The sequence below is a fragment of the Chelon labrosus genome (genome assembly GCF_963514085.1).
Source record: "Chelon labrosus genome assembly, chromosome: 3".
In the NCBI taxonomy this organism is placed as follows: Eukaryota; Metazoa; Chordata; class Actinopteri; order Mugiliformes; family Mugilidae; genus Chelon; species Chelon labrosus.
Window position 1 is genome coordinate 23,755,693 of NC_140339.1, and position 17,664 is coordinate 23,773,356.

Sequence of the window (17,664 nt, forward strand, 5' to 3'; positions counted from 1 at the left end):
AGCCATTTTTATCAGCTGCACCATGTTGACTGAGCAACTATAGAGTACAACCATCCGAGATAGAAACTGCTGGATTTGCCACGGGCTGGAAAACCAATACTGAAAACAGATAAAGCAGAATTCAATGTTGGGCCTATTTGGCAGATTCTGTTGTGATTTTGTTCCGCAGAACATCGCAAGAGATAAACACCTTACAATGACAAAAATGGCGTCATCGTTTTCCTGCATGCCATTTCTACAGGCAACAAAAATAACAGTGTCGCATAAAATAATAACAGCAGCTCAGCACCATCGTATTGCGGCCTTGTTCAGAGATAGGAGCTGAACTCGCACAATGTGACCCAAACTTCCTCATGGGGCATTTCACAAAGGAGGTGGCCGTTGAGCTCGGCAGCCAGCTTCTCATTTTAAAATAGTATTTCTGACGGTTTGTTGAACAGATAGAATCTCCCTGTAAGCAAGCAAGTCAATGTGTTCTCCTCCTTCCATGGGGAACAATTAAGACCCTGGACCTCAAGAGAGAACATTCTCAACAGCAAAAACAACCCCACCATGAGGAATAGTGTCACCTGAGACAAGAAATGATAATTTGTCCTCATGATGCAATAGCGAGCCCTGTGGTCACAAGAATTGAAATTCAGGCAGAAAATACACTACCGGTCAAAAGCTTTAGAACACCACACTTTTTTCAGTTTTTCCAGTTTTAAAATTATTCAGTTTAGTGTCTCATTGCGCTCTGAAATGAAAGCACGGAAATAAAATAAGCAATTTGAGTTGAAAAAGAAATCATGGAATCAATTTATAGACCAAAATGTATTCTAAACTTTTGACTCATCAAAGTAGCCACCTTTGGCAGATACAACAGCTGAACACACTCATGGCATTCTTTCTACAATAGAAATCAAATATTCTTCAGAAAGTTCTTCCCAAGTCTGTTGCAGAAGTTCCCATAAATGTGTGGCACTTGTAGGTTGCTTGGCTTTCACTCTTCTGTCCAGTTCATCCCAAACCAGCTTGATGGGGTTTAAGTCTGGAGACTGTGCTGGCCAGTCCATGTTTTCAAGCTTACCATCTTGTTTTTTTTTTTTTTTCTGAGGTAGTTCTGGCATTGCTTTGACTTGTGTTTTGGGTCATTATCTTGCTGTAGGATGAACCTCTGACCAACTAGGTGCATACCAGAGGGTATTGCATGGCGCTGCAGAATGCTGTGGTAGCCACTTAGGTTCAGGGTGCCTCTCACTCTGTACAAGTCACCGACCCTGGATCCAGCAAAACAGCCCCAGACCATCACACTTCCTCCTCCATGTTTGACAGTTGATGTCACACACTGTGGAACCATCCTCTCTCCTACTCGACGGCGTACAAAGATCCTGCGTGATGAACCGAAGATTTTAAATTTTGATTCATCAGTCCATAATACCTTCTTCCAGTCTTCAGAAGTCCAATGGCAGTGTTTCATGGCCCAGGCGAGCCTCTTTGTCTTATTCTGGCATCTTAACAATGTCTTTCTTGCTGCAACTAGTCCTGTCAAACCTGCAGCTCGAAGTCTTCTCTTCACAGTTGAAACTGAGACTTGCTTACTACGACCACTATTAAGCTGTGCTTGAAGCTGTTGTCCTGTGAGCTGCCTATCACGCAAGCTGTTAACTCTCAGAAACTTGTCCTCTGATTCAGTTGTGGCTTTGGGTCTGCCAGACCGCTTCCTGTCAGAGTGTCCCCCAGTTTCTAAGTGCCTTTTGATGGTGAAGAAAACTGTACTCACTGACACCTTGACTTTCTTTGCAATTTCCCTGTAGGAAAGACCTATATTTTGTTATGATGTAACAAAGTGTAACAAGTGTTATGATGGTCTGTCTCTCTCGCCATTTTTGTAGCAACACACTACTTTCTGCAGTACAATACTGTTCACCTGATGCTCATGAGGGTCTGGTACCACAGTGTGTTCCAACACTGCTTTTATGCAGACAGGCTGGGTTGTAAGTAATCAAGAAAAGTTGGAACACCTTTAGGAATTAGTAGCACCAGCTTTCAAGGCTGATTCAACCTTCATTGCTGCAGTACTTACCTTTGTACCATTTCAAGCTATTCATTGGACTTGCATGACTTAAATTGCAAAAAATAACTGGAAAAATTAAGGTGTTGTAAAACTTTTGACCAGTAGTGTACATATCGGGATTGTTTAAGTCAGGCTGGAGCAAGATGGTGCCTTTGAATTGGGGGTGTGTTTGCCATCTATGAACAACCTATTATTTTTTAATAAAAAGTAATATATTGTGGAGGTGGATGATGACTTAATGTATTCAGGGAGAGGAACATGTTGATATTTCCTTTGGCTTCATATTTTAGGTATATTTCGGCAAACCTTTCCTGGACTTTAGATGTAAAGACCAGAGATGAGGCCAGAGGAGGGTCGCCGCAGAAGTTTTAAACTAAAATGACAGCTCACAGCGACTGGGAGGGACATATTCAAAGATGAACACAATTGGCTGATTGAGATCGTTGCGAGATTTGAATGGTTAAACTGGAAATTCCCATGGTCAGCCGATTAGAGACACCTGAAGAGTGAGTGAACCTACTCTGAGTTTCCTAACCTCAAGCTCACAGAGCTTATTTGAAGACAGCAAGAGTTAGATGAAACCATTAACACCACTCTTATTTCTAATACAGATGAAGGAAGGTACGGCCAGCAGCTTCTTAGGCTAGCTAAGTTTACCACAGAGATGTTACAACACGTTACTAAGGGCAGACACAGCTGCACGTAACCCGACGACCACCAGTTTGTGATGATGGCAAAGAGTTTCGATTTAACCTTACTGTCCTTTGCTCATATTTGCAGCAAAATACTTCTTCATCTATGTGCCTGACAAAACCATAACCCTAACATCTGGGATTAAAACTTCTCCAAATATAGATTTGTGACTGTGCAGAAAGTCATCAGAAAATATTACAGCGTACTGGCATCACTGCAAATGTTTGAACATCTGACACTGTTTGTGGTGTTTTTCCAGCAAATGTCACACACATACACTTTATAATTGAGTTAGAGGCTCATGTCACTCCCCAACCTGCACCCGGCACCCTTAATGATCTACGTTTTTTGGGAGAAGGAATATGAATCAGGCAAACGTGGATCATGCACACAGAGGGAAAACCAGGAGCTCAGCACTGTGATGAATCTCCGCATGTCGACAGGCTTCTATAAACAAAATGCACTGAAGCACAGCAAGTCCTCCCACATGCACATGTAAGGGCTCAGTGTGCATACCTGGCCAAACATATCTCTGAGGGGTGTGTGAGTGTGAGTGTGTGTGTGTGTCTGTGTGTGTGCGTGTGTGTGTGTGTGTGCGCGTGAACATATTGAACGTCAACAACAAGTCTCCCTGCGGCCTGATTTGTGCCCTCGGCCCCAACTTCTGCTCAGGCAATCCTTTTTATTGAGCCAGTTCAATTCAGCGGGTGAACAGAGGTCTATTGATGTGCCTTCAAGCAAAAAGCGAGAGACAGTGAGACAGAGGGTGAGAGAGAGAGAGAAAGTGTATGATGAACTACACTGGCAAAGAGCTTATCATCAGCTATTGATTATATTCGTATATATTATAATAACTCTCAGTGAAACCCATCCCAGTGATTGCAAGTGTTGAAACAAATTAATTAAATTAAACTAAAACCAATGTGGCCCATATGGGACATAATCTAGCTGCCAAAACATGTGTGACCAAACAAACACAGCAGCAGCTCCTCACACTCTGTGCTCCGGCAGCTGCCCATTTGAAGGTTTGGCTCCAAGCGTGTTCATATTTTGGACAGGGATTGACACAATGAGCTCAAACTGCAAGCTGTTGGCTGGAATTGCAGGCCAGGCAGGTTTTAATTATGCCAGATTAACATTTTAGACTTTTTGATTTTTTTCCTTTAACACACCCACCTTTACAGAGGAAAATGCAGACTCACACTTAATGTAAAGTTTCTCTATTGTTAATGTGATGTTAATTCCTTCCTTCACATATGTAGTACCACATGCTTTAATTTATTTTTCTTTAAAGGAGATTTAAAAAGTCCGGTCCCATATTTCACAGCATGAATAAATGCAGATAAATCCAGTGGGAGACATTTGTCGACGAGCCACGCACTAACACTTTGACTATGCAGTGTTTGCATTGGTGCTTATGCAGAATCAAAGCAGTGATTTCTGTTTCATGCATCCACATCCTTAGCTCTCAGTAGTCTATATGACATACTCACTCCTGGAGAATATACTGTACTGATATACAGTACAACATGTAATATTTTCTGATATGAAATCATTTGTATGTTTACCTTAAATGTCAAATTGTTCCTGTCTGGAAGCATGAAATTAAATTGTCTACACAGTTGATTCTCTGCCTTAAGATGAATTTCATCTTTATTTGATCTGTAAATGTTTTTAACACATACTTCATTTTGATTGGTGGGCCTGTTGGCAAAAACGGATCCCCAATATGACTTAATATTTCATCGCAAATTGCCGGTACAACCCGCGACCAAATCACGCTGATCAATATTTGTGGTCCTAAATTTGTTGGTTTGGCCAGGGTTGGTAACAGCTGTCTGAAAGGTCACTTTACGAGAAGGGATTTTTATCATGAGTCTGGTATTCACACTTCCTCTGAGTAAAATAAATCACTGTAAGAGCTTTTATTTTTATACGAGAACACTGAATTGCTTAGGACCAAGAACTCCGGTTATTAGCTGAGGGGAGGGGTTCTTGTTTGTCTTGAAGCATTTGGGAATTGGCCCGTATGGACCTTATGGTTATTATATTGCACACAAGAAGAACTAAGAAAAATAAATAATAACTGATAGTTCCGAAAATAGATGATGAATAGCCTGATCACAAGTCACACAATTAAACACAGAGAAGGAGACATTAAAGAGATTTGTTTCCAGTGTGACAGCAGCTCCATATGTGCCATCACACATTAAGATCATGTATGACAGAGGCTGTGAGTCCCAGTTGTTGACTGGGTTTCCCTGGTGGTTGATGATAGTGAAAAAAGCAGGAACGCCTGAGAAGAGACTTCAACTAATTAGCATTTTAAGAAGACAAACCCAAAGACTGTTGTGCTTTAGCAATAAATCTGAGACTATCCAAGATGATTTATATATTCGGCCCTTAAAAGCAACCCTTAGAACAGGAACTAAAATGCAATATTTCCACAAATCGACAAAGATTGACACTCCAATTCTGGCCAAGTGTCAAAGGTTAATTGGCTGCAGTTGTTTATGAAAGGAAAACACCTGCCACATAAAGATTTGTGACCCCAAGTCCTTTTCTCCTCTGGTGAGTTTTTAATTTGTCCCTACAGGCTCCTAAGCTGACTCCACAGGCTCATATAGAACTCAGACTTTACATGAATACAAGTGGGTTTAATGAATTCATTTCACATATTGTTGACACTGACATTATAAAAAGGAATGGTTTTATCTCATAAGGTGACTTATTTAAAGTCAAGCCATGATAGATTGGGTAGGTTACATCGTCACAGCTGTTTACTTCGGTAAATTTTAACATCTCCACTAAAACTGCAGAAAATAGCTTAGGGTAACTGTTCAGCAGAGGGCTTTGCTTCGGGTAGTAAATTTGAAAAGCCATCGGCCAAGACAGTAACTCTACAAGGGGCTGTGAGGGGCTGTTTACACAAATTAAAAAGATTTTTTAATTTTTGTTCATGTCCATACTGTAAAAGCATTGCTTGCATTAACCACGCCAGATTTGAAATGCCTCATATCTCTTTCTCTAATTGAGAGATTGATCTCTCTTCTGTCTCTTTCCAGATGATCCATCTCTTGTGTATGAGAGGGGCAAAGAGGGTTTGTTTCAGACAACAGCTGCAGGAGGAGAGAGAGCGGCTCGTTTGCGTCGCTGCAGCGTCGCTGTGACAGAGAGCAGATGTTCCCTGTGATTGCTTAGTGTTGTGTTCACTTCTGCCCTGGTCCTCGTTGTGTTGGAGACAAAATATAACTGTCATCCTCAACATTCATCCTGCACCGACTCCAAAGTCATCCAGCCTTTAAAAACATCAGTGTGCCAACATGCTAAACACGACAATGTTAAGCTGGAACATGTTCACTGTGTTTACCATCACTGTTACTTCTGCTTGTAAGCAAATTACACAAAGTATAGCTGAGGCTGGTGTCAATGGTTTTTACAAACCAGAGGGAGAAACTAATTATTGATGATAGAGTGAGATTTGTTTCCATCCAAACATTTTACTTAAAACTATTAATGAAATCTCATGGTGGTGCTAGTGGCCTGAAGTCATTAGAAAACATTATCGGGGGACCACGAAGAATTTTAGACGGGAAAAAAACAACTGTTTCCCCAAGTTTTTCATATTTACTCTACCCGCACCAGACAGGTACTGATCTTGTCTGCATTTCCCAAAATGGTCCAGCTCTTCCCTCAAGAATGATGACTTGACATTAGATTCGGACTCTGCTGCTGTGACCTTGTGTTTACTTAGGACCTAAAAGTAAAAGACTGATCAGGTTTATCCAGGTAGAAACCTGTAACCATATACAAATTAACAGTCACTGCAGGGTATGCACTGCAAAACTTTTCCGAATAAATTTAATTATCAGGTCTAAAACTCGACAGGAACAAGGAAACAATTCACAGAATAAAATGAGGCGTTGAATAGTCACTTTGTTTTGCTGGGGATGTTCAGAGGAATGCAAATACTTTTTTTACTGCAACCCATTTCATTACTGTCACAGATTAGCGATTGCCGCTACAAAGCGAGACTAACAAGCAAGACAGCTTGTCTTAAAGAGAGACGAGAGAGAGAGAGAGAGAGAGAGAGAGAGAGAGAGAGAGAGAGAAATGACTGACTGAGCTGATTTCCTCTGATGAACACGTCCTTCTCTGAGGGGAACACTACCCTCCTCTTCACAAGCTTTTTCCTGCAGAACTGTTTTTGTTACATAATGACTGCTTCACTTCACCTGTCAACATCTTTACTCTGCAGACAGAAAAGCAAATGGAGAGTCTCCATTCAGCAGTGATTAACAAACAGAAACAATCAAGGGGTCAGCGAAAGATTCTGCTCCACATCGTTTCGTTGTGTCTACAAGTTTACTATTTTTAATGCCTCTACGCTTTCATTTGTGTTCATAAATGTTAGCTGTGTATGAGTTTTGTATTCATTTAGTTATATTAATATGATATTATTCGTATATTCAGTGTGCATTTGTTTTGTTTTTTGTTATATATTGGACTGAAACATCTCACAGGTCCACATACAGTAATGCAAAATAGTAAATCAGTAATCAGTTAGAAAAAACTTGAACAAATTCAACTTGAATTCAAAGCAGCTGATCGCTTCATCCACACAAACTGCACAAACTCACGGCTCACGGAGCACACACAGTGGTTTGTTGTATGAGTGTGAGTGTGTGTGCATGCTTACACAGAAAGGACATGAGTGGGACAGGACAATATTACACTGAGGAAGGATTAAATTCAAGCTACACAATACAACCTAATCCCACTCACACCCAGAAACTCTTTCTAGCACTACCTCTTCATGGTTCCATTTGAAAGCCTCACACTGTAAACGGTTATTAACTGCGTTGCGTTTTTTGGATGAAAAATTTGTGGAAAAATCTCCAAAATCAGTTATTTGTATGGGTCTCATTTGAACTGTAAGTGTGCTACCTCATCTCGTTTTTAACTGTAATCCAGAAAATGAAAGCCTTATAAAGTTAAATGTGGTGAGTTTTGTGTGACAACAGTATTTTTCTTCAGTAGATTCAGACTCAGATGTCCTTATTAAGTTACGTTTGTGGGTATCTGTGGGATGTACTAGAATAAGCTTGATGCACAGAGGCCCCTCCCCTCAACCCATAGGACCCAAAGGCCCCCACTAACAACATTCTGCTGCCAGACACCACAGGACACCCTCAGAAGGACCAGGTCCATTCTCTGATGAGCTGATGAACAATTGTTTTGAAGGCACAAGGGAGACCTACAAAATATTAGGAAGGTGGTCATAATGTTATGCCTGATGGGTGTATATGACTATTATTAAGTCCTTCTTGGAAAACAAGTGATTATAATAATATATCATTATTTGCACCCTTTTTATCTGTGTAAATGTTAAATATGATACGTATTTTTATTATTATTTGAATGATATATAGCCCTGCGATAGACTGGCGACCTGTCCAGGGTGTAATCACAATCTTAAATACCTACAATGTGTGTACAGACATGTGAGAAATCATTCATTCATTCATCTGTAACAGCTTATTCCTGTTAAGGGTCGTGGGGTCTGCTGGAGCCTATCCCAGCTGTCATCGGACGAGAGGCGGGGTTCTGTATTCTGAGGAGAATTAAATTAAATCCTTTTAAAGCAACTATTTGGTATTTATCTACTTTCAACTTTCAGCAGATACGACATTAGGAGATATAATATTCAGATAATACTGATAATAGCTTCCTCAGGAAGTAGAGTCCAATCAGGCCCTTCTTGTACACAGCATCGCTCCAGTCCAGTCTGCTGTTCATGTGGACTCCCAGGTACTTATAGTGGTCCAGTACTTCCACCTCCAGGCTCTGAATGGGGATGGGCTCCACTGGTGTCCTCTTCCTCCTGAAGTCAGTGACCAGCTCCTTGGTCCTGTCCACATTCAGCAGTAATTGGTTTGCCTGGTCTCCCATCAGTGTCCTATACTCCACTCTAATACACCCAACCACTGCAGAGTCATCAGAGAACTTCTGCAGGTGGCAGGACCCAGAGCTGTCCTGGGAATCAGAGGTGTAAAGAGTGAACAGAAGTGGAGACAGGACAGTCCCCTGTGGTGCCCCCACATTACTGACAACAGTATCGAACAGGGAGCCCCCCCCTCCCCCAGCTGCACAAAATGGGGCCTGCTAGACAAGTAATCAGCAATCCAGGAGACAGTGGAGGAGATGACACCCATCCTGAGCAGCTTCTCACTCATCAGAAAGGGCTGAATGGTGTTAAAGGCACTAGAGAAATCAAAGAACATGATCCTCACAGAGCCCTCCGCCCAAACATTACAGGCCAGCTCCACATTAATCACTTATAGTTCATGCTGAAACCGTTCTGTAGGAATCCAAAAAACAGATGAAATTAATGTCACGGTGCATCTAAATTCTTGAGCAGCAGAAAATTATTAAAATTAATCAAGTTGTTTTTCAGAGCATATTTTTATTAGTTTTGTGAGAAAATAGAAACAGATTCTACAAACAAAAAATTACAAATAGAAAACAGCATTTAAGAAGATGTACTGTTGGTCAACACTTCCTCAGCTGTGCAGATCATGATCTATGAAACTTTTCAGGGCATTCGGACTGTCCTTTCATATGAGATTAGAAAGTTTTTCTCACCAGACACAAAAGAAGAAAATTAACTGGTAAACTGTTATTTGGCTATTAGCAGCAGGAAGGCTGATAAAATATATCCCCAACACTTTGGGATGAAATAATGCGTTGTTGCAAGACAACTTCAGGGTAAACCTCAACACCTGTATCTGATAGGAGGTTTGGTGCTGAAGGTTGGACCACTGTTTATTCAGCCTCCTCCTTCAGTCACAGATGAGTTCTGCTGTTTGAGAACTGAAAATAATCTGCATTGAAAGTTAAACAATAACTAAGATGATTTGTTGAGACATAACTGAAAAAAATGAAGGCTGAATTTATTTAACCTTGGCAACCTTTATTTTACCAAACGTAACTTCTCCCCAGTGAGTAATAAAGTATTTCTGATTCTGATTCATTGAAGCCTAGCGAATACATCAGCATGGTAGATATTATTGATCTCCTTCATATACAAAGTTACACACTCGGAGGGCACTAACTTATTCAGTGGCCAACTCTAAAATGTCCTGTTGAAAAGGAAAAGGAAAAGAACGCAATTAAAAATAAACTTGCTAGTGACACACTTGTGGGTAATGTACGCAGCAGGTTTTGACAAATCAAAATCATGTATGCAATAAAGGATATCTCTGTTCATCATTTTTAATCTGTCCATTGAGAGTCAGGGAGTGTTACAGGAGCGTAATGTTACATAAGACGCGGACTCTTGACAACAGCCAGCAAAAATAAGTCAGTGACTAACTGCTGGGTAGCTTCAACAAGAATAATTGTAACATAATGGGACAGCTTCTGACATGATAGCATGAATCCCAGAGTGACAGCTCACTAAACTGTACTATAACTGCATGAGCAGATGCAGCTTCCGTTGGATGATTTCAGAGTTCATGGTCCACAAGAACTCAGTCAGTCCTCCAGTGAGCAGCTCCTCCATAGGGACAAACTGCAGCACCTGCCTGTCACCTCCAGAAGACTGATTTTTAACCATGTCCCCCTCTCCTCTGAACAACTGATTCATGCGAGTCTGGACATCAGTGAGGAACGGGAGTATTCGGGCAGCAGCTTCAGGGCAGAACCCAGCGCACACAAGCACAGTCCCAACCACACCAGAGAGGGGCGGACACCTGAACAAGACCGAGCAAAAACAGGCGTGAAGGCAGAGCACAAGAGCCGCAGTGACACGGGTGAGGGCAGAAAACACAGGCAGCAGCATCGCATCCCCAGAGCTCAGGGTCTGAAGGGAGAACATGACACAACTTAAGAGCTGCTGCTGGTACAACGGCTCCCCATCGTGCAGTGAGATGCAGTCGCTTTGAGAAAATGAAGGCTCTGCAGAAAATGTTAAGACTAAATCCCCAATTTGGCTCTCACTGTCGCCCCAATCTGAGCAGCTGCCAAACACCAAACACTGTTTATTCTTTTTGATCCCCGCATTGCCGGATTTGAAGGCACAAAGACCTGCAACCTCAGACAAGATGGAGGCTGTGGAAACTGCATAGCAAGAGTCACAGGGAGGTACACGTGTCCAGTCCACAGCTGTTTCCTTCAGGGCCTCGTTCAGGTGGGTTAGCAGCCCTCCTTCACAGAACGGAGAGTTTCTGACTGCAGGAAGCGCAGCCCCAACAATAACGGACCATGAGTCCACGTCACAGCTGGACATGGGCCCTTCCAGCACGCAGCCTGCCAAGACGTCCACGGTGCAGTGTCTCTGTATCCAGGAGGCATGGCAACCCCTCTCAATACGCTCCCTCCAGCTCAGGGTCTGTAATTCCCTGCGCTCGTTGAAGGAGCCTGTTTGCTTCTTCTGTCCCAGAGGTCGGCCCACTGACACAATGCAGCAGGCAGGACTCACGGTGTTATGAGAGATCCACCGTCTCCGTGGAAGAAAGATCACCTACACACAGAAACACCTGATCAGCTTCAAATGTGGACCTCTTGAACATTTTTTGCTGTGAAACCTGAGGCCAAATTAAATGAGCACAAAAGGCAGACCAGATAAACTCACTGAGTAGTTACAGCATCGTATGTGTTGCTTTTTGTTCTGTCGTATAATCACAAACTAAACACATTTAAGTTATTTAAACAACTATTGAGAGACCAGCTGTCCTCTGGTCAGACTATAAAGTAGTGGTGAAGTGCAGGTAATTAAAGCACAACAAATTATTGACAATTTTTTAATTTGGCTTCATCATGTTCTCTGTGCTTGTTAGCTAACGAAACTGTCCCTGTGGGTTCTGCCACCAGGGAATTTTAATAGGCCTATAGGTTTGAGAACATTTATGAAGTCTTTATGTGCTGCCAGAAAGAAAGTGAAAGCCTCTTTTTCAGGCAATGAATATTTATAATATATCAAACATGGGCCTCTTTTCAGTTGCTGATGAGTCAGCTCAGATCAAGACTACATTTCTTCCTTCTGGCTATTTCTTGTTCCATATATGATGTAGATATTTAAGACTTGAAACTAAATGTTGTTTCTCAGGACTTTTAAACTTGATGAACCATGTCTGCATGCTAGTAACTCTGAGAGGCTGTACTTACAGTCGTGGCGATTCTTTGAGGTTGCTGCTAATGTCAGCATGCTAACAAACTCACAATGACAATGCTAACCCACTGATGTATAACAGCTTGAAATAATCACTATCTACTCTGCTGCTTAAACATTTCTGTGCAACTCCAACATTTTGGATTTTCATACAAGTCCTGAAAGAAGACAAAGAGAACCCAATCAAATAAATGAAACATTGACTATACCAGCAAATTCTGAAGGAAAATGTCAGGACATCTGTCTGTGAGACATGTAGAGACAATGACCCCAAGCACACAAGTCATTCTACAAATGTATGATTAAAAAAGGACAAAATTAATGTTTTGGAATGACCAGGTCCAAGTCCTGACCTTAATGTCGTGAAATGAAATGTTGTGGTAAAACCTGAAGCAAGCAGTTCATGTGAGGAAACCCACCAACATCTCAGAACTGAAGTGGTTCTTTATTGAGGAATGGGCTAAAATTTCTTCCGGTCACTCTAGGCGATTGATCAGCAGTTACCAGAAACGTTTAATTGCTGTTACTGCTGCACAAGGGGCTCACCCCAGTTACTGAAAACAAGGGTTTCCATACACAGATATGTACAAATGATTGTTTTTCTTGAAAAGGTAAATGCACAAGTATAATATTTATGTTCCATTTGTTTAACTGGATTCTCTTTGTCTTTGTCTGCTTTAAGGACTTAAGGAAAATCCACATTTTCTACATTTCTGCATAAAAATTATTATTACATTGATGTAGAAAATTCTGAGAGGTGAAAATACTTAAGTGTACTGTAAGTACCATAGAGGCTGATGGGAATGCCATTGTCTTTGGACAAAACTAAACTGTGACCAGATAATGGCCCCAGATGAAGTTATGGGACCACCAATAAGATTACAATTTGTCCCAAGAGAAACACGTCATTCAGAATCAAAAATGTCAAGTGCACAGTGGCATTAAATGACATTAAATCAAAAGTTGGAGCATCATCAGAATTGTTAGGTTTTAACCTCAGGGGTCAACGAATGTCTGAACATGAATGAATGTCTTAGTCTGGACCAAAGTGGTGGAGTGATTTTAAACAGTTCAGACGATGTTTAAAAGATAAGCCAAAGTTTAAGCTGAACCTCATGGACAAAAAAAGATAAGTACCGTTAAATATGATCGAAACCTCTACAAAGGCTATTAAGAGGATCTTTAGGTTTTGTAAACTCAGTTGTGTTAGCTGTCTCAGTTATCATGTTCTGAAAAGATCTTACCTGGAAGCGCTGCAGGTATTCGTGAGCCACACAGTCCCTGATGTGGTCGAGCCGCTGCCTCTGCTCAGTGCTCATTCCTTCAAACAGTCGCAGGTTTTCTGTGATTGTCTCCACTTGCAGCGAGTGGAAGTGAAAGCACACTTTTTTGTGCTGTTCCAGAAACGATTCTGGGATAACAGATCGTGGGAAAAGTGCCTCTCTGTCGGCCAGATGTGGTCCATAATTTCGAATCAATTTTGAAAGCAGGGGCCTCACCGCCTCTTTGCCGTCATAGTTCAGGCACACAACATAAACCTCAGAGTTTCCGGCTTTGCTGGTGGCGGGCTTGAAGACGCTGACTGAGTGGAAACAGCAGTTCAGCAGGTAGAGTAAGCAGACAGAGGAGTGTTCATACAGGGTGAACATTTTCAGTACAAAGGAACCACCAGGACTCAGGAGCAGAAGTGCAGATGTGACCTCACAGTAATGCAGCGACGCCACCAGCGCCTCCTGCTCATCAGGGTTCTCCTGACAGTCAAAACTTCCATCTGCCGTGACCAAATCAACTCTGTGCATGTTTGACACAAACACCTGTAATTCCAGCAGGTGTGTCTGGAGCATGATGTTGCCTGTGTTATCTGAGCCAAAGAACCACCATGGCAGCGTGTTAGCGATTAACCGATCATCTGCGATGGTCGTGCTTCCGCCGTTGGCCTCGTGGTATGGGTTGAGAGTGTTGGCAACCCAGCTCCAGTCACAGTATCGTGTGGACTCACTAGTTTTGATGTAGTGGTTAAGAGCAGTTATAAAGGCCCCTGGGGCTTCACACAGGTGGACTGTGTTCAGCTCTCCAATCTGAAGAGCTTCCTCTGGGAGAAGACGAAAGGTTCCCAGGATCTCGTAGAACTTGCACCAAGCCTGGGTGCAGATCTCTGCGTTAGCAGCAGAACGTACGGCAGCGATCACTTTCCCGGCGCGATTGGTGGAGTTGGTGTGCTCATGCCACACCTGTACGTTCTTGTCACTGAGTTGGTTCTTCACTGCGTTCAGCGACGCCTTCAGCTGCTGCAAACGGCAGTGCTCCTCTGCTGGGTGTCTGAGAGCAACATTTGGGTCGGGGACGCACCACTCCCCACTGGATGGTTTCACATAGACTTTCACTTTGCTAAAAATACCTTGTATCTCAGCCAGTGTTTCAGGGTCAGGTGCCACCATGTTGTTAAAGGGCTGCTGCTTGCTGACTTTCCTCCTGGTCCCATTGCCCGAGCTCATCCTCTAAACCTGTTCAACATGAAGAGTTGGACATGCACTTAGATTAGAAAGAAACCCTTATTCATTATCGATACCACACAACACAGATAGCTTCAATTTTACTTTTTTACAGTTACATTTATACCAAGGTTCAGCTGTGCAACCCTTCATGTTAGTCCTACATGACTGGTGTTGAAATGTCGACTTGTTGTATTATAGTGCTCTCGGGCCACCAGGTGGTAGGGTAAGTACTAGAAATTACCTGATCAACAACAACAACACAACTATAAGTTTTGAGAATAACAAAATTCATGCAACACTGACTGATATTTTCCAGTATTTTCAAATGACAGCTACAAGCCACGTTATGTTAAAGATTGCGCTATGAAAACCAGCTCACAATGAAGAACGCCTTTTAAATATCCAGGTCAGTCTGTGATGGTAAGACCTTTAACCAGGCCGTATGAAACACCATCATGGTCAAAATAACAATCCATGTGTTATTGAGTAATTTCTAATTTATCACAAAAATCATTTACAGTCAGGATCAAATTAACAGAGGAAAACCCCAGCTCATGTGCACATGATTTAGTGGGCAGCATGAAGTATTTCGGGGGCATTTCTTGATTAGTCTGTGGTGACTCACTGATGAATGACTGTTTATGTTATACAGCTAATGACAGGACATTCATCAGTTATTTGTCATAAATCATACTGATACACACTGCTGCTGTGATTGAAAGTCAGCTGCTTTGTGAAGTAATAATAATGGCTTCAGCTGTTGTTAACATGAACTAGAAAGAAAGACGTACTGATGTTACTTTTATACAGGCAAGAGATTAAGCAAGAGACTCTGCGTCCTGCAAAGATTATATTAATTAATCTGAATTAATCAATGTAGATAAGCTGTGAGACACCAGCTGCTATGAGCTCAAAGCAAAACCCATACAAACAACTGAACACTAGCTTAGCATTAGTTACATGCTTGAAAGCTTAAAATATTTAAATAAAAGTTAATATATGTGCCAACTGGGACATCCAGTGAACCAGTTGGTACATATTTTAACTTTTATATTTAATATTTAGAGCTGCCAACTAAAACTGAGGCTATAGTCCTCACTACAGAGGCAAAGGTTTGATTCCAGTCTGTGTGCTTTGCTGCAAGTCACACCCCCTCTCTCACCCATTACTTCCTGTCTGTTTTTCTTGTTTTATTTTGTATTAAGAAAAAACGCAGATGATCATCGCTCACAAAAGTACGATTTAACAACATAATTAACTGAACTACTGAAATCCTTTCTGCTTTTATTCCAAAATAAGCAATTACATGAGGACACTTTGGGCTCTGTAGGTTCCTATGAGGATAGGTGTTGCAAGCACTAAAATACTGACCGGAGAAGAGTAAAACTTGATTGTACACTCACTTGCCACTTCATTAGGTACACTAGTGGAAATGAATGCATTCTATTATAACAGTCCTGCACTAAATACTTCTTGATGAATGTTATAATATTCAGTTAATGTTGAAACAGTGTCAGAAACGTGGTGATTCACCTGTATGATCATTTCAGAGGATGTAGTTTGATGAACAAATGCTCAACGAACACCATAACTATAACAAGATTAAGGCAGGACTGTAACATTAGAGTACATTTGTTTTCACTACTTCAATTAATGAACTGGTAACTGAGTTAATAAGTACAATATTTGATTTATTGCTCATTGAATTACTGCCTAGCTTGAGTTACAGTTATTGCTACATCACAGACATTTTACCATCAATCGGAACCTTAAAATTACAAATTCTGAAAACTGTCGAAACTGGATGTCCCATTATGGACAAATCCAGTTTGATCGTCTGTGTCCTGCTCAGTCTGCTGCTCCTGTATGCAACAGTGATATGAGGGAAACCCATGACGAGTGAGTGTATGAATACAACTTTAGGGCTGTATCCTGTAACCGGCCTAAACATAGCCTTGTTTTTAGGGTTGTAGTGACACAGAAAAGTCTTAATTAAGAAAACACAAGCTGTTTATCATCACCTGGCCTAAAACGGGACGCTTACTACAGAGAAGAGTTCAAGGAAACGTTGTGTCTCTTAAAACCCGTAAATGTATTAATTTTCTCAAACACCAGGTTGAAGTCTATAAGTGTTTCCGAGGAATGTCTGCGTAACACATCTGTGTATCGATAAGACACATACCATCTGAGACAACTTCACAACTTGAGCAGGGACTCACCGGACTACCGCTGCCGTAAAGTAACCACAGAACAACTTTATCACATGACCCAGAACAGCTCTGCGCATGTGCATGGCTGAGTGGGCGGGGTTTCTCTTAAAGGGACATGTAGCAGCCTTGTCTGACTCTCGGAAAGACGACGATTTATAATTGACTGAGTTCGCAGTAAGATGTGAACTACTTTGCATGTAAAATTTTATCTGGTATACTAAACAGTATATTTAAAAAACACTGATATTGGAAGATGATGAGTTTTTTGGGGGGAAAAAACAGAGCAGATGCGAAAAACACTTGAACAGGAAATTTACATTTGATTATTACAATTTAGTGGGCGGCACAGTGTCGAGGTGGTTAGCACTGATGCCTCACAGCAAGAAGGTCACCGGTTCGAATCCATGGGCCGGCTGGCCTTTCTGTGTGGAGTTTGCATGTTCCCCCTGTGTCTGCGTGGGTTCTCTCCGGGTACTCCGGCTTCCTCCCACCATCCAAAGACATGCTCATTAGGTTAATTGGTGACTCTAAATTTGCCGTAGATGTGCGTGTGAGTGTGAATGGTTGTCTGTCTCTGTGTTAGTCCTGCGATGGACTGGCGACCTGTCCAGGGTGTACCCCTGCCTCTCGCCCGATGACAGCTGGGATAGGCTCCAGCAGACCCCCGCGACCCTTAACAGGAATAAGCGGGTATAGAAAATGAATGAATGAATGAATATTACAATTTAATTCTTCCTTCTTCTTTAATGCTTCATATATAGTTAATTAGATAATAGCAAAAACACATTCACACATGTGAATCTGTGATCTATATTGCTGTCACTGATTCACAAAAATCCGTGGTATAGTATTCTGTCACGTTATGGTTGTAAATAAACTGTATACTACTGGATTTACGTGTGTGTGCGTGTTTTGAGCCAGATTATCTACGGTGGTCTGATCTGTGCCATTATGTTATATAATTATTAGAAGTCTTTGGAGTGTGAGCTGATGAAAACTGAATTTTTAAATATTGTTGTTGTTTATGCAGTTTGAGTG

At 41.6% G+C, this 17,664-nt stretch overlaps 1 protein-coding gene across 2 annotated transcripts; it reads right to left on the minus strand.

Moving 5' to 3' along the window:
• Positions 1-9,211: 9,211 nt before the first annotated feature.
• Positions 9,212-16,984, minus strand: cmtr2 (cap methyltransferase 2). 2 transcript variants are annotated; one of them, XM_084541797.1, is made up of 3 exons: positions 16,599-16,984; positions 13,166-14,425; positions 9,212-11,273 (listed from the first exon to the last, which is right to left on the minus strand). In XM_084541797.1, exons 2-3 carry the CDS (start codon positions 14,414-14,416, stop codon positions 10,218-10,220), a joined length of 2,307 nt encoding a protein of 768 aa, XP_084397923.1. In that variant the 5' UTR covers positions 14,417-14,425; positions 16,599-16,984; the 3' UTR covers positions 9,212-10,217. The 2 variants fall into 2 exon arrangements, with proteins under 2 accessions (XP_084397923.1, XP_084397924.1); XM_084541798.1 differs by lacking the exon at positions 16,599-16,984 and having other exon boundaries at positions 13,166-14,855.
• Positions 16,985-17,664: the final 680 nt, after the last annotated feature.